The following is a 15863-nucleotide window of genomic DNA, read 5'->3' as shown; positions in this document are numbered from 1 at the left end:
TACACTGCAGCTCTGCAGAAACTACATCCTAAAAAAACTAGGGCTGGGTTGATAAAATCGATTGATCGACTTGAATCGATCCAAGCTTAATAGATTAATAATCAATTCATAAAAATAAGATGAATTTAGCACATAAAACTCATTTCAGCTAGCTTGATGCTAACGTCTAATGGGATTTCCCACAGGATGGCTAATGCTAACGCTCGGACCACGTAAGCATACATTGCTGACTAAAGGAACATCTTTATAAACTCACAGTAATGAATTTTACAAACTCCTTTAAATAAACATTTTTAAGGTAACCATTTGTGGTGTAAAGCACCGTTTTTTGCTCATTCATTTTGAAAAATTGTACAGCTATAGCGTTAACGCCACCTAGAGGCCAAACCAAAACACCCTCCAGGAGAAGCAGAACAATGTTTACAATGTTAATGATCTGTACATTTTTGTTAAAGCTTCTCCTTTTGAGAAACCATGCAACACTGTATGATAATAGCAACCTCATTATTTTACTAATACATTTGACACTATGTGAACTGTATCAGATTAATATAAATATATTAAAAACAGTGCATGAATGTACTTCTAAAAAAATGTGTATAAATGTGTAAACTGTGTAAACTCAGAAGTAAAATGAATCCAATTAAATTAAGGGGACTGAAAAAAAAAAATCGGAATCAAATCAATCCAGGCTCTTGTGAATCGAATCGTTTCTGGAAATTATTATCTATACCCAGCCCTACTAAAAGCAACATAATTTTAATGAAAGGCCACTAGGAACACTTTAACCATAGATCAAAAGACGATGAGAGTGGGTCTTTGAAGGCATCAGGGACCCTGCTGACTTCTTCACTTTTTTAAATATATACTTTCCAAACAAGAGAAAAAGATTCAACTGTTGACTTGTTTTTTTTTGTCTTTTTTGCATTTTATTTTTGCAAATAGGAAAATAGCATTTCTTGTATCCAAAAAAAATTGTAATAACCCCCCAAAAAGTGTGTTTTTTTATTAGAGCACAGACAGGCAGGTTGTCTGTCGGATCACATACACAGGCAGACAGAGGGAGAAGTGGGCGATGATGAGGGTGTACAGGTCTGGATGTAGGTCAGTGGAAGCAGCCTGGGGAGGCTCAGACACAAAGACAGCACCAGTTCAGACGGATCAACACGTCTGCCCGTCTGTCTGCTTCCACCTTACAGAGCGGGCTTGTTTTTATTCTTCCACTGAGGGAAACCCAGAGACGCTGCAGGAGGAGCGCTCCACATTTGAGCTTATTCTAGAAGCACCAGTGTTGCTCCGGCTGCAGCCGAGACCGTCCAGTCCAGGCTGTGAGATGTGCGGCCTCTTCGTGCAAAGCACCAAAACGTCACTTTTTTTCGTAGGTAAAAGTCGTCCAGGCGACGCTTTTCTTCCTTTGTTGCAATCCCATGATTCCTTTAGACACAAGTGCACTTGGGACCAGCAGACGTAGCTTATGATTTTGGGTCAAATCTGTCAGACATTCCACGAATCGATCACAATCACGGAACAAACCTTATCCGGAAACACCAATGGATAGCTTAATGCACTGATTAAAAACTGTCAGTTAAAAAAAAACAACATTTCTATATAAAGGCAACAAGCTGTACACGCAGTGTCCTGGTTTCAGTAGAGGTCGTACTGAAAAAGTTAATGATTGAAGGTGTTAGCTGCCTTTCCAGCTCGCTACACTAGCTTTTCTTGCTGCTATGACTGAAAGAAGACCTTTTTATTTTATTTTTTTTCAGTAAGTGCTACTGTAAATAAGTAAAGAACGGTTTTCACATGATTTTTGCACCATCACGATTTTTTTTCCTTCCACAGAGGGAGAGTTTTCATTCACAGGCTTTTCTAGATTGGCGCCCTCTTCCTGTGAGGAGCGGTAATTCGACGAGCGCAGTCAGATTGATGAAAGCCCAACAGCAGCAGGTTTGGGAGGAGCTTTTGTGGCGAGGACAAAGGCATCGACGAGGAGATTTTTGCGGGGAATGAAGAAAAGGCATACAGGTCCGATTAAGGATTGTTTTTTTTTTGTTTTTGGATTATCGTAAAAACAAGGCCAAAGTTTTACGCATCAGCTTTTGACAAATTCTCTTCTCCCGCAGGGGAGGCTGCAGACGGGCTTCATGGATGGAGGCTGCAGAGTTCGGACATTTCGCGTAAAACCCTGATCTGTGAGGAAGAGCAACGACGAAGAGAAGAATCTCGGAGTTCACTGAGGATCGTGGAAGTCCGATTCCGGCGCAGTTTTAGCTCAAACTTGGTGGAAGAGAACGGAAGGGAACCGCAGGCGCCGAAACGTCATCCAGCTCGCTGGAATCTTCCAGAAAGTTCTGCTTGTTAAGCACCGGAACTTCTGAGGGTCCCTCCCCCTGAGGCTCAAGCCACCCAGCGTCCTGAGTCAGAGCCCGCTGGGCGGGTCCAGGTTCAGTCTGGGCTCGGTTCGGGCCGGCGCCAAGTGTCACACTGTGGCCCGGATAATCCTGCTGGACCTGGAGCTGCGGTGGACCTTCGTGTGTTTGGATAGATGGTCGCTGCGGGCGAACTTCTTCTCACACAGAGAACACTCGTATGGCTTGATGCCCGAATGAGAGCGGCGATGGCGAGACAGCTCATCGGATCGGGAGAACCTGGAACACAAGAGCGTGAAATTAGAACCAGAAACATCCTTGTTCCCACAAATAGACGCAGCAGCAGACTGAACAAAATCAATACTCATCAGGTTTTTGTGATCATCAAACTTTCTTTTATTCTGAAACATCACAAATAATCAGAGACCAGTCAATACAAAAACATTCCAGAATCGTCACTTGATGCACTCAGAGAAGAACCCGTTGATGTTTGGATCATTGTTCTGTGGTTCTTGAGCATTTTTTGACAGTTTGTGGATTCAGATTCCTCCAGATCCCAAAGCTGAACTGCAGCCTCACACTATCACACTACCACTGCCATGTTTCATAGTTGATCAAGTGATCCTTCTCTAAAAAGTGTTGTTTGACTGATGTAAGCATTTCCAAAAGTTCAGGAGTCACATATCTAAACCAAATCCTTCCGACCCAAATCAAACAGAGCCTAAGTTACCTGAGCAGAAACTCAAAATGACACACCTTTGCTCCTCTGATGACATTTCAGAAGTTAAAAAAGACTCAACAAAGAAGTGGAGATCAATATGGAGAACACGCAAAAGAGTGAAAAAGTTCTTCTAAAGCAGCGAGCCATCTTCAGTTTAATAAGAAACTCAACAGGATTAAAAGTCTTGGTCACATGAGGGTTTTGGGTTGTCTGGGCTTGTGGAGTCATGGAGAGGAGCAGACGTTCAAACCGCTCTCTGCGACACGTGCTCAAGTGTCCTCTTTCAATGAAAAGTCATAAAGGCTTCAGCGCTCAAAACGTTTGCATTTATACAGTATCTCACAAAAGTGAGTAAACCCCTAATTTTTGTTGCCGGAGATTGGGCTATTGATGACTCTATTATAATTTATTTTGCGAAAAAAAAAAACTTTACACTGCTTTACAAGATGGACACAGACTACTTTTTAATGTGTCAAAAATTCATTTCGGCAGTGTTGTCCCATGAAAAAGATATACATAAATATCTGCAAAAATGTAAGGGGTGTACTCACTTTTGTGAAATACTGTATGCATCTACGCACGTTTTTACAACCGTTTTTGGGCTCTTTAAATCAGGTCAAACTTTGACCAATCAGGTACTTGGGATTTTGTAGTGACCAATGGACGACATCTCCCTTTGCTTCATGAAAATGGATCATAAAGGAGAAATTAATAATTGTGTGCAATTCTGCGACACCAAGTCTTTAATATATCAGAGTAGAGCTCTCAAAGAAAAGCCTGGAGCAGGATTCACCAGATTTGCATCGCTTCAACATTTAACACCAAGCCCCTTCCAAGTGTAGGTGGTGGACAAAGTTGCAAAAGAAGAAGGCCTTTCCTGCCCCTCCAGTGTGAACATTGTAGGCTCGTGGATGTGGGAAGTGTATCATGGAGTATTTGTAAGGATAATGCAACTCTATGCAACTGTATTGGCGAGAGTCTGGCGATATGATACATGTCTCACAATACGATATGTATCGCGATATATCCCAAGACTGTACCAAAATAATCTTTCACTTTTTTTTAAGACTTAGAAGAAAACTACCTGAATATTAATAACTCTTCCACTGTAATAAAATGGTAACATTCATTTTATTTAATGATAACAACACTACTGCTGTATCTTATATAAGTTGCTTTTGCCCACAAATTCATGGTGTTTTTTTTTTTTTGGTAAATTAAGAAATGTAAAAAAATGTCAGATTTTCATTACAAAATCACTTTCAATATAACAAAAAAAAAATAAATATATCTTAAGCAATAAGGTTCTAAAAGTATGATTGAGGAAATAAAGTGCTGTTTATTTCCTATATTGCTGAATCTAGAATTTAAACGGTTCTGGAGCCTGAGCGGTGCTTGAACAGGAGATTAAAAAAGAAAGGGGAAAAAAGACAATTCTTTCCAGAATCATTTCAGTTCGATGACAGGATGCAGGAGAGAGCTTCAATGTGACTAAGAAGCTTAATTTACATGAGCATCTGCACTGCAGCTCTCTTGTGCGCACCCCAACTCCTTACTGACAGTGCAAGTAGGATACCCATATAAAGTCCACAAAACTTACTCTTCGTCTAATTTCCTCATTTCTAACAGCCAAGCTGCATGCACCTTCAGTTGAACGGCACCAACGGGCTCCTGCAACTGCCGTAATGGTTTCACCACTTTTTGCCCACAAAGCGCCCGTATTCACCCATAAGGGCAGTTCTGAAAAAAGCTTAAGGAAGGGATGAGTTGGAAGTGATGAAAGCCTTCCACAGATGAAGAAGTAGCAGCGTTGGTTTTCATGGTTTTACATAAAGTCAATAAGTCAGCTGTTAATGCTGGAGCTGCCTCTGCTTTGAGGCCGCTAATGCGCGAGGTTTCATCACCAAGATGCATCATCGACAGAGGAGTCTCCTGCTCCCCCTTTTTTGTTTCTATCGATTCCTGCAGCAGATGAGAACAAAGCAGCGACGGGCGCCGCGCCAAAGCCCCGACCCGTCCGGCTGAACAAAAGTGTCGTCTTTCAACAAGCCTCCGGACCTTCAGAGAACATCTCTGCTCCTCAGAAGCCGTTTAAATGAAATACGGAGGAAATTAGTGTTGAAGATCCATCAGCAGTTAAAAAACTCACAACTCATCGTTCTGCAGAAACAATGAGTTGATGTGAGCTTAATGTCATTAAAATGGTTGTTTTTGAGAAAAAAAAATAAAATAAAGTTTGACTTTGCTTATTTCTTGTTTAAACAAAGTCAGGTTTGCAAAGAAGATCTGTGGGACGAGCAGCACACCTGAGGATGAGGCTTTAGCCGACTGAAACTTGACCCAATCTTCTCATCCGTGAAAGCTTTTGTTGGTTTTTGACTTTTGCTTGGAGCTTTGGTGAGTCTGCCGATTGTGTCTGCTACAAGAACCGGTTTGAGGGTTTGGGATAAGGTGTCTTCACAGAAACCAGACTGCTTAGCAATGTCTTCAACAGTCAGTTTACCCAGGTAACTACCAAGAGGGAGGTCGGTCCTGTTTAATGAATGACCACCCGAGTTCAAAGAAGAGACACTTTAAACATATATTTGTGGGAACTGAGATCAAAATGAGTAACGGCTTCAAGTACTGAGGTGAGCTCTAAAACAACAACCTGTGACTTGTTTGCCTCCCATTTTTATCAGCTTGTTCCAAAGAGGCAAGGTTTGGTGACACCAGCAGAGAGAGGACATTATGCTGTGTTCATAGAACGTGATTTGCACAGCAGATGCGCCCAGTTTCAATGTTAAAGTCAACGTACAGATGCGATGTGAGGTGCAATTTGAGCATTGGGTGCGGCATGTCAGCTTGGCAGAAACAGTGAGATTTGAGCAGCATTGCCTGTCCAGAGGAAAAAAATCAGAACTTAAAGTAACAAGTAGAACTTAATGCAAAGCATTTTTCCATTTTTGAAGAGAACACAAACATGGCTGACCTTCAAGATCTCGTCATCCAACCGACCTTGACTTTGCTTGGAAGCATTTTGGCTTTTATAGTATTGAGGGTCACTTGGATAAAAGCAGTGGCGGGCCGTCAGGGCCTGCAAGGCCTTCTCTGCTGGCCTAAAAATATCTGAATCACAGACTGATATTAATTATTATTTATTTCCGTGAATACGTATTCTATAATTCCAAATGCTCTGTCTTCGTCCTTTCATTGCTGTCTCCCTGGCTGCGCTGCTTCCAGACGTGTATTTTCCTATTTAAGCATTAACCAATCACATTGCAGCACCATTTGTTGCTAGGGTCAAAGAAATCTGCCTGAAGGCCTTCACAATCAGTTCTGCGGGCCCTGTAGCATAAAATACTTGTCGACCAAGCTGTTGCTTCAACCAATCAGATCTGGAGGAGACCACGTGATAGGCCAGCTAGCTGGCCCACGGAAACGTCAGGATTTTCACGCGCTGTGATTGGATAATCGGAGAGTGTACTAGGCAGAGCCGGTAAACTGAATCCGTAGCGACCCTCACAGGCAAATAAATCGAATATAATAGCTGGTTTGTCAATCCACAATGGCTGAAGGAGGAGAAGAAATGGATTTGGTTGCAGACTTACTGTCAAAGCCGTTTTCAAGACGGACTTTTCAAGAAAAGCTGGACATTGTTAAGCGGGGTCGGGCAACTCCGAAGCTAGCAAGCCCCGTGTCCACTGCTTCTGTTGAACGGACATTCTCAGCCCTGAAGCGAATTAAAACTTATGCCAGAAATACGTCAGGGCAGGCTCGACTTTCAGCATTAGCTTCCATGGCGATAGAAAAGGACTTCTTGATGGAACTAAAACGCACGGATAATCTGCACGACAGAGTGATTGAAATCTTCTTGAGGATAGAAAGGATGGATTTTGTGTTTAAATAATCCGGATTTTTGGTGAGTAAAATTTTGCTATATACCTAAATATTATTGCAATTTTATCAGGTTATTTTTTATGCTTTTGGTGTGTGTGTGGCAGCTGTACCTGCAGTAGAAGTTTTATTGCCATAAAATAGTTATTGAGGGTTGGGTTGATTCAGATGGAGCACTACTGAAGGCCTAGGTGTGAAATGCACGGCCCGCCACTGGATAAAAGTCATGCTGTGTGCAAGTTATGGGATATCAAAATCAAATATGTAGAGAATTTAACAAATTTGCAAAATAACAATAACAACACCATATAGTGTGTAATGAAGGACTTCGGACACACCCTCAGATTTTATTTGAGTAAAAAAGAAAATCAGAGTTAACCGGCTTAATTAGTTCATGTTTGGCACATTGACTGTAGAAGAACTGGACCAAGTCAGTGTGACGTCACCCATAGTAACCGCCTTACTTCTGGCTCCAACAAAATAATGTCAATTCAGTTGTCATGCTTTTCGTGATACAAACGCCGCCGTGTTGGAGCCAGATGACTTTAGTGAGCAGCAATTGGTATAAGTCAGACTGAGCAAATGTTTCTACAGGAACCACTCTCACCAATCAGGAGTGAGCTTGTTAGAAGTCAACACTTTGACTACTTGAAAGCAGAATTGGGGGAATCTAACAAACATTTTGAACGTATTACGTGAGATAACTTACTTGTGCTGAGCCATCTGATTGGCCAGTTTCTAACTTGAATAACTTGAACTACAGAAAAAATATAAAAAAATTCAGATAACTAAAAAAATGTTGAAAAAAGGACAAAGAGTGATTATTCTGACTAATAGAATGACTGAGTTTTGCTGTTTATTTATCTATAGAAGTCTATAGGATTTTGGTGGGAACTTCCTGTTTGAAACACTATGGGGGAGGAGTCACTCAATTCAGTTCTCAATAAACTGCCAACTAAAATCTACTAATGAGAAGTGGAGTCACGTACCTCCAGCCGCACTCTGGCCAGCTGCAGGTGTAGGGCTTCTCCCCCGTGTGGCGCCGGAAGTGTGCCTTCAGGTGGCTGCTTTTGGTGTACATCTTCCCACAGCCTGGGTGGGAGCACTTGTGGACCCTCTCTGTGGGGAGCACCTTGTTCACCCGTGGGGCCACAGCCTTCAGCAGAGTCTGACCCTCCACTCCCGTTACAGCTGTGATCTCCACAGTCCTGGTGCTGATGGGCAGGGGGGCGATCTTCACGTACTTCTGGTCACCGGACTTGCTGTCGCCGTTGGTGAGTGACACCAAGGTGGTGGTTTGGGTGGAGGACACCTGGGGGGCCAGCAAGGTGAGATTTTGCGCGGCGTTACCCTGAAGCCCCATCACTAGATGGGTGAGCCAGATCCCACTTTGGGCCCCTGGAGGAGATCCTGCAGGAGCCTGCGGGGGGGCCACGGGCACAGGCTGCAGCTGCAGAACCAGTGGGGACCCCAGCAGTACGGGTGGGGTCAAGGTGGGCGGAGAGAGGTTAGGGTTGGCGGGCGGGGAGGGCTGAACTCGACCAGGACTGTTCTCCTGTTTGATCCCTGGCAACCCCTCGGCCTCTTTGGAAGCAGCTGGAGGCCCCGAGGAAGACGGGGACCCTTCCAAGCTGCACGACTCCGGGGATGCTTCGGCTTTCAGGGTCAGCAGCTCCTCCTCCTTCATGGGCTCCATCTTTTCCCGGAGGAACTCCTCGATCTCTTCCAAGGTGGGAGAAAACGGAGACGAGGGGGGGAAGGCAAACTCGGGCAGCTTAGGGTCTGGATAGTTTCCGTCCCCCGCTGCGCTGAGGAAGAGATCCTCATCCTCGTCCTCCTCCTCATCGTCTTCTTCTTCTCCGAGACTGGAGCTGAGGGTAGCCCCCTCCTCCGGAGCCTCCAGGAGGCTGTAGGAGGCCAGGACGCCACTTTTGCTGTGGGGTCCGTCCCCCAGGCAGAGGGGGAAGAGGGCACCGCCATCCCTGAACAGCTCCGTCTCCACGCTGAGCGTTCTGCTGCTGAGAGACACCATTGATCCGCCGTCGGGGAGGGAAACTGTCCGCAAACGGAGGGGGGGTGGGGTGGGGGTAAGGGGTCCTGCAGAGACAGAGACAAAATTCTGATTTAATATTTCATTACGTTTACAGAGTCTAAAATTTCTGCAGAACTACAAAAAATCTGGCCTAAAAGGACAGGAAAACATTTTGCATCTAAGGAAACTGAAACTGAGGCCAAATAAGAGGAAAGTTTGTTTTTAACTTCCTCCAACTGCACTCTGAACAAGAATTTTAAAGACCCACACCGATGAAAATGGTGTCTGGTAATTTTGACATGTATTTAACTTAAACTTGCATTTGTGAGGCTATTTTTCAATTCGTAGTGAATCAGGAGCAGATTAAAGAAAGATTAAAGATCTAGTTTTTGATGCAGAAAATATGCCAGGCAGGAAACAAGCTCCCTCCCCCTGTTCCATCGTGATGCATCCACCACTAGACGACGAGATTCAAGTACGTCCCCATCTGACCTGACACCTGTACGGCTGGATAGCTCTGCTATTGTTCGCCATTTTGTTGCACCACTAATGTTAGGTTGGGGTTGTGAGGGGCTGTAAGCTAGTGGGAGAGTGTAAACAAATGGATGATGGGAAGGGAGTTTGGGCTTACTCCACACCAACAGCCCTGTCTACAAGTCAGAGGCAAATTTTGAACTAAGTACTGCCGCTCTGCAGAAACTATGACCTCAAAAATGACAACTTTTTTTTATTTTGGCTTAAAAGACCACTGGGAACACTTTGACGGTAGACCAAAAGATGACTGGAGTGGGACTTAAACACTTAAGAGTTTAACATTTCCTGGGTTTATTTTTCCATTTTCTAGTGAAAGAAAGTAACTATGGAGGCATTTAGATTTTGTTTTGGCTGATTACTGAGCTTTAGAATGTGTAACCTTTTGGTTCCAACCACAATTCATTCTTATAACTTATCATCTTTGGATCTATTTTCAAAGCCTTCCCAGTGTTTTTTAACTATGATTATGTTGTTTTTAGCCAAAAACCCTCCAGCAGGTTTTTGAACACTGTTTCTGCAGCAGTAGTTCATTAGAAATGTACCTGAGTTGACTGTTGGTGTGGAGCAGCCCCCGTTCCTATTGCTAAAAGCTATTTGTTTATGTGTTCTCCCACTAGCTTTCAGCCCATCACAGCCCCAGCCTAACCCCAAAGTTACACTGGTCCATCTGCAGTGCATCTCCATCTCACAATGTCAGTTAGTTAACACTGGCTTTGTCCAAATTCCTTCACTTAACAAAATCAGTGTGCATCGATTCTTACCAGACATGGGAATATGGACCACAATGCATTGCATTTGCAAATTTTTTTTTTAGTTTTTTTTTTTTTTAATAAACCATGAAAATTGTCATCATTACAACACAGTGGATTCATAAACAGTTACAGTAAAATACTCGTATTGATTAGGTTTTCACTTTGTAAAATTGGTGACTTCATCCTCGCCGTAAAAAATAAAATAAGTAGTGAGCATGGTGTCCAAATTGCTTTTTAATTCTAGGGGACTAGACAGTCCCACACTAAATACAGGTGGCCGCGATGCAGCGGACGGACGGTTGATTCTTGATCAGAAGATTGCGGGTTCAATTTCCGCCTTGCCCACTCATGTGTCGAAGTGTCCTTAGGAAAGACAGTGAACCCCACATTACCTCTGGTAGAAGGTTGGTGCCAGTGTTCGGCAGCAGAGCCACCACCAGTGTGTGAATGGGTCGGTGACTGTAAATTGCTTTGGGCCTTCAAGGAAGGTAGAAAAGCATCATACAAGTATATGCCATTTTTTTTAGTAGTTAGGGATTAGGGTGGGAATCTGGACATAGCCATTGTCTCTGTTGAGTCAACGGTCCCCAGCACCCCTGGCCTGCGGAGGAGAGGTTTGTCCTGCCACCACCATGTCAAGTACCTCGTCCTGCTCTCTTTGCTAATCCAAAACGTATAGAAATCAGGCCCCATGCCTACTACTTCCTCACTGAGTTTGTGGTTTGTGTAAAGTGTATGTTTTGTGAGATAAACGATGTGTTTTTGCATTTCCAAAATTAAAGTTTTGTCGTGCGTTTATGCCATGGATGGTGTTATTAGCAATGTATCACGTAGACACGTCACCTTAAAATTAAATAACGGTTTTGAGTTTTATTTTGAAACCCAAACCTGTTTCTCTGGCTTTTTGCCGTGACTGGAAATAAAACTCTAGGGTAAAGCTACCATTGCAGAGGGATGGAGGTCAGATGCAGACATGATGGAGGCGATGTAAACATTCCCATTGATTAAAAAACATTTTATTTTTAGTGGCAAACAGTGATGGAAATTAATGGTAATAGATATTGTAGTTAATCAGCCAGCTCAGATGAAGAAAATGAAGACATGAGTGGATCTAGTCGTCTACAAGTGAATCCATCGGAATGGAGCAGAGCAGGGAGTTTATGGTCCACTCCAAGTACTTTCTATGCAACAAATATGATTTTTTCAAACATAATTTTTTCACCTGCTCCTAATTCACAACAAATTGAATATAGAAATACTCAAATAATATTTTTAGCTTAATTTTCTTTTATATATGTCCTCCAACAGAAACATGTGACAAAAAATGTTAAAAACAAAATTTTCATCCGAGTGGGTCATTAAAACAAAAACAAACAAACTAATCTTTTTTTCATATTTAAATTTTGTAACATATACCTGAAGTTTCAGATGTTTTGAAGTTAAACTTAATATTATTTTCCCTAAAATAAAAAGCATTTGTTTTGAATGTAAAGATGCGGGTTGAGCGCTATTTATAACAAAAATAAAGCGTTTCGGAGCCGTATCCGTAAATTCAGAGTCCAAAAACAGACAGCTAACAGCGGGGATAATCCCCGGTGGGTTATGTAAGGGATGTTTGTTGCTGCTGTCACCGCCGCGCACATGTTGCAGCAGGGCCTCGGACTCTCCAGCCGCGCTGCGTTGAGTAAACACGACGGCTAAGCTAGAGCCCGAACACAAACAACCGAGAGGAGCCCGCGGAGAACCGCGAAACGACCACTTTAACGATAAAACCAGAAGCCAACGAGCACCCACCGAGTCTGCGCAGAACCCCGCGAGCCTTAACTTCGCCTGCATGGGGGGAGAGGGGAGGGGGGAAGGGGGGAAAATGGGACTGTTTTTCCCGAAGAAACCCGAACGTTTGGCTCGACCTACTTGCCGTTAACGGGCGGCGACTCGACGGAGGAACGCGGCGCCGTCAACGGCTCACCGTCTTCGGGGGGTTTTCGCTCGCCGCCGTCGTGTTATTGTCGCGGCGCGCTCACATCCCGTCCTTGCCACGGGACCATGTTGGCATTCCTGCTCCCCTCGCGTCACGTGACCACGGCGCTGCACAACTCGGGAGGCACGGGTCCTGTTCCGCGGCCGTGATTGGTCGGGCGCCGCGGAGGCTCGCCCTAAAACGGAGGCGCCGATTGGCTGTCTCTAGCTGCCATGTGTTGACCGAAAAGTCGAGGAGAAATAGGAGAAATATAAAAAACGACGGTTTTTATGTTTGTGAGAGGAGGGGGTTTAATGTGAGGTGTTCACGGACCTCAGACTGCGGCGGGTTAATCAAAGCTGTGCTTTTAGGATATTAAATGCGGTGTTTGATGGGTTTATGAACATTTAGGGGGAAACACTTAATTCGACACAGAAAATAAACCGTATTGGTTAAATTGTATTGGCGTAATATACAATTATTAAACTTGAGAAAATATAGCTGTTTTTTTTTAATACATTTAGATCAAGGGTCTGAAACCTGAAGCTCTTGAGGCATTCTTCATTTGTTTATTTTGGCTATTTGGCTTTAAGGAAAGAAGATTCTAATGATTTCAATAAGTGTTTGGTTTGTAGTTTGGGTTCATTTTTAAAAGTAAATTAGGTTATGGTAAATACTTATATAGTGCTTTTCTACCTTCCACACACTGATGCCAGGTCTGCTGCCAAACACAGGCACCAATTTCCATCAGAGGAAATTTGGGGTTCATGTCTTGCCCAAGGGGGGAATTGAACCTTCAGTTTTTAGATCAGAAGTCAACCACTCTACTGCTGTACGACGGTTGCCCATTTACAATTTAAAAACCCACTCTAATGAAAAAACATGTGTTTTCAAAATGTTTTAGATATGTTTTTCGGATGATGAAGGACATATAAAATATTTAAGCTTTGAGTATTTCTTTATTCAAATTGTTGTGAATCAGGAGCAAATGACATTGGAAAAAGCTTGTAGTTGTGATGTAGAAGTTACTTTGGAAAGCTCCCTGTTCTGATGCATCCACTTGTAGATGATTGATACACTTTGTCTTCCTTGTGCGAGCTGACATCTGACTCAAACCTGTACGGCTGGCTAGCTCCAATATCTCTTCACCATTTGCATTGACCCGGTAATGTTAGGTTGGGGTTGGGAGGAGCTGTAAGCCAGCGGGAAAGTGGGCAAACAGGTGGATGATGGGAAGGGGGATTGGGCTTACTCCGCACCAATGTTCCCTCCCACAACTCAAAGGTGAATTTTAGATGTACTACTGCTGCTCTGCAGAAACTATGTCCAAGAAATAGACACAGATTTTTCCAATTTTGCCTAAAAACTGCATAATCATACTTTAAAGAACACTGGGAACGCTTTTAAAATGAATCAAAAGATGATCAGTGGGACTTTAATGGCCACAAAATCATAAACAAAGTGTGTTTTTCTAAACATTGGCATTGCTATGTTTCAGTCACTTAAAGACTTTAATATTCTGTTAGCGTTTAAGGTTACAGACCCAGATCTGGATTTAAAGTGATTTATTCAGCACTAAAATCTGAGGTATTCTGCAGCCTATGGACAGTCTCTTTGCATCTGCTGTTCTTCATAGACTGATAGTCATGTTACATAACATCTGTTAATGCTGCCCTATGTTGGATAGAAAAGGTTGCACCATAACTGCTTGACCTTTCAAAATGTCTCACCAAAATGAATGAAAATCTGAAGGACAAAGTCATGTCAATTGGACTCCGTAACCCAATGTCACTGCCAAAAGGACTGTTTGCCGAGTTGCTGAAATCAGATATTCTACTTGTGTTTAGTATGGTGACATCTACACAGTCACATGACACAGCTGAGGGTCTGGTTTTGTTTGTAGTTTTCTTTTTACCTCTAATGAATCAAAGGTTGCTCACGTGTTCTTACACACATTTCCATTAACACATGCATCTGTGGAGTTTGTATCTGATGGTCAGACCGTCTTTTATTTCTTTATCCTTTGTGTATTTTACAACATCCAGAGGCAAAAAGTGACCCTAATTTTTGTCATTTTAATTCACTATTTTAATCAAAAATGGCAGAATTCTTTATTCAATAAAATCGCCGTATTTTTAGAATACAAGTCGCTCCAAAGAAAAAGTTGTAGCAATCAAAAAAAGCATAACAAAGAAGAAAAACATATATAAATCAAAATTGTAAGAAAAAAATAATCTTGAATGACAAATCATAATAAAAAAAATACTAAACAACATTGGCTAAGATTTAAAACCTGAATTTTAAAAGGTGGAAATAGATCCAGTAGTATATGACGGCTGAGGAGCAGGACTGGATTTACCTGATACCGAGGCCTGGAGGGGAAACGGTGCAAAGTAGCAGTTAAACTGATGGAGCGCTGCTACATTCAGGGTAATGCACCATACGGCATGAATCACAGCTGGATAAAGTCATTGAGCCATTCTGATAACACGTTTCCATTTAATGTATGCTTTTGTTCAATCAATGAAGGAAAGGATGAAGGTGACTGTTGCTCTGCTGATGCTCTTTCTGCAGCTGAGAGGTCAACATGGACAAACCCATCATTGACCGGGTCTGAATGAAGCGTCCGATAAATGGGGTCAAGATGGGAGTGAATCTCATTTTAAAACATTACTACTGGGGAAAATCTCAAAAGACATTTACTTCTGTTATGGCTACATGAAAAAAACATGTTTTTTTTTTTTTTTTTTTTTTAGAAAATGCATAAATTATTTTATGTACAGAGTTAAAGACCCACTTTGATGAAAATTGTTGGTGTTTTTAACATGTTCTTCTCATAATGGAGGGCATATATGAAGACACTTAAGCTTAGAACTGCATTTCTTTATTCAAATTGTTAAGAATCATGACCAGAAAAAGTTGGAAAGACTGTATTTGTGATGTAGAAAATAGAATGAGCTAGCCTCAAGCTCCCTGCCCTTCTTCATTTTTATGAAACCACGTGTAGACGACTAGATCTGTGTATGTCTTGTCTTTCCTTGTCTGAGTTGGGTTCTGGTTCTAAACCAGGGTTTGGCAAACTTAGGCTACGGCTCATTTAACTTTTTTGTCTGGCCCACAAAACAGAAATTCTGGTGTGTCCCAGATGGCACACAACAAATACCTTTGTCAATAGATGCAGAAAGTTATTCTGGATTCATGTGGAAGAGGTGTTTTTTGAGTTGGACAAGCATTTTTCCAATCATTCAAACACCACACAAACATGGTATCTCTGGAAGTTTGAGTTTTTCCCAGAGGAACATCAACCCGTCAGTGCAATGTGTTCTAAAATGAAAGCAGAGCCACAATTTTTTGAAACAAAACTCCAAAATGTTCAGTTTTAAAGTAAATTTCAAATTAAAGCCTGTTTTCATCCAGATTCTATGTTATTTGGATTACATAAGCACTCCTATCTGCTGTGGGTCCGGCCCTTATGTCAAGTATTAGAACCCTTTGTGGCCCTCAAGTCTAAAAGTTTGCTCTACTACATGGCCAGATAGCTTCAGAACTGCTCCCCATTTTTGTTGCAACACTAATGTCAATTTGGAGGTGTGAGGGGATGTAAGCTAGCAGGAGACAG

At 42.4% G+C, this 15863-nt stretch overlaps 1 protein-coding gene across 3 annotated transcripts; it reads right to left on the bottom strand.

Annotated features, from left to right (window-relative positions):
* Positions 1-912: 912 nt before the first annotated feature.
* On the bottom strand, positions 913-12442 carry si:ch211-117k10.3 (Krueppel-like factor 15). 3 transcript variants are annotated; one of them, XM_036211787.1, is made up of 3 exons: positions 12199-12442; positions 7956-9063; positions 913-2648 (listed from the first exon to the last, which is right to left on the bottom strand). In XM_036211787.1, the coding sequence occupies exons 2-3, from the start codon at positions 8996-8998 to the stop codon at positions 2480-2482; spliced, it is 1212 nt and encodes a 403-aa protein (XP_036067680.1). In that variant the 5' UTR covers positions 8999-9063; positions 12199-12442; the 3' UTR covers positions 913-2479. The 3 variants fall into 3 exon arrangements, with proteins under 3 accessions (XP_036067680.1, XP_024126591.1, XP_036067681.1); XM_024270823.2 differs by having other exon boundaries at positions 12203-12442; XM_036211788.1 differs by having other exon boundaries at positions 12254-12442.
* Between the last annotated feature and the right edge of the window lie 3421 nt (positions 12443-15863).

Source organism: Oryzias melastigma, linkage group LG5 (genome assembly GCF_002922805.2).
Source record: "Oryzias melastigma strain HK-1 linkage group LG5, ASM292280v2, whole genome shotgun sequence".
Lineage (NCBI taxonomy): Eukaryota > Metazoa > Chordata > Actinopteri > Beloniformes > Adrianichthyidae > Oryzias > Oryzias melastigma.
The sequence above is the reverse complement of the archived record's forward strand: the minus strand, read 5'-3'. Positions and strand labels throughout refer to the sequence as shown.

What these genes read in the sequence shown, in the direction of transcription:
- si:ch211-117k10.3 (XM_036211787.1), bottom strand. Translation starts at nt 8,998, where the DNA reads ATGGTGTCTCTCAGCAGCAGAACGCTCAGCGTGGAGACGGAGCTGTTC. An exon ending in TGGCCAGAGTGCGGCTGGAG is followed by an intron (nt 2,649 to 7,955) that starts GTACGTGACTCC and finishes CTTGTGTTCCAG; the next exon opens with GTTCTCCCGATCCGATGAGC.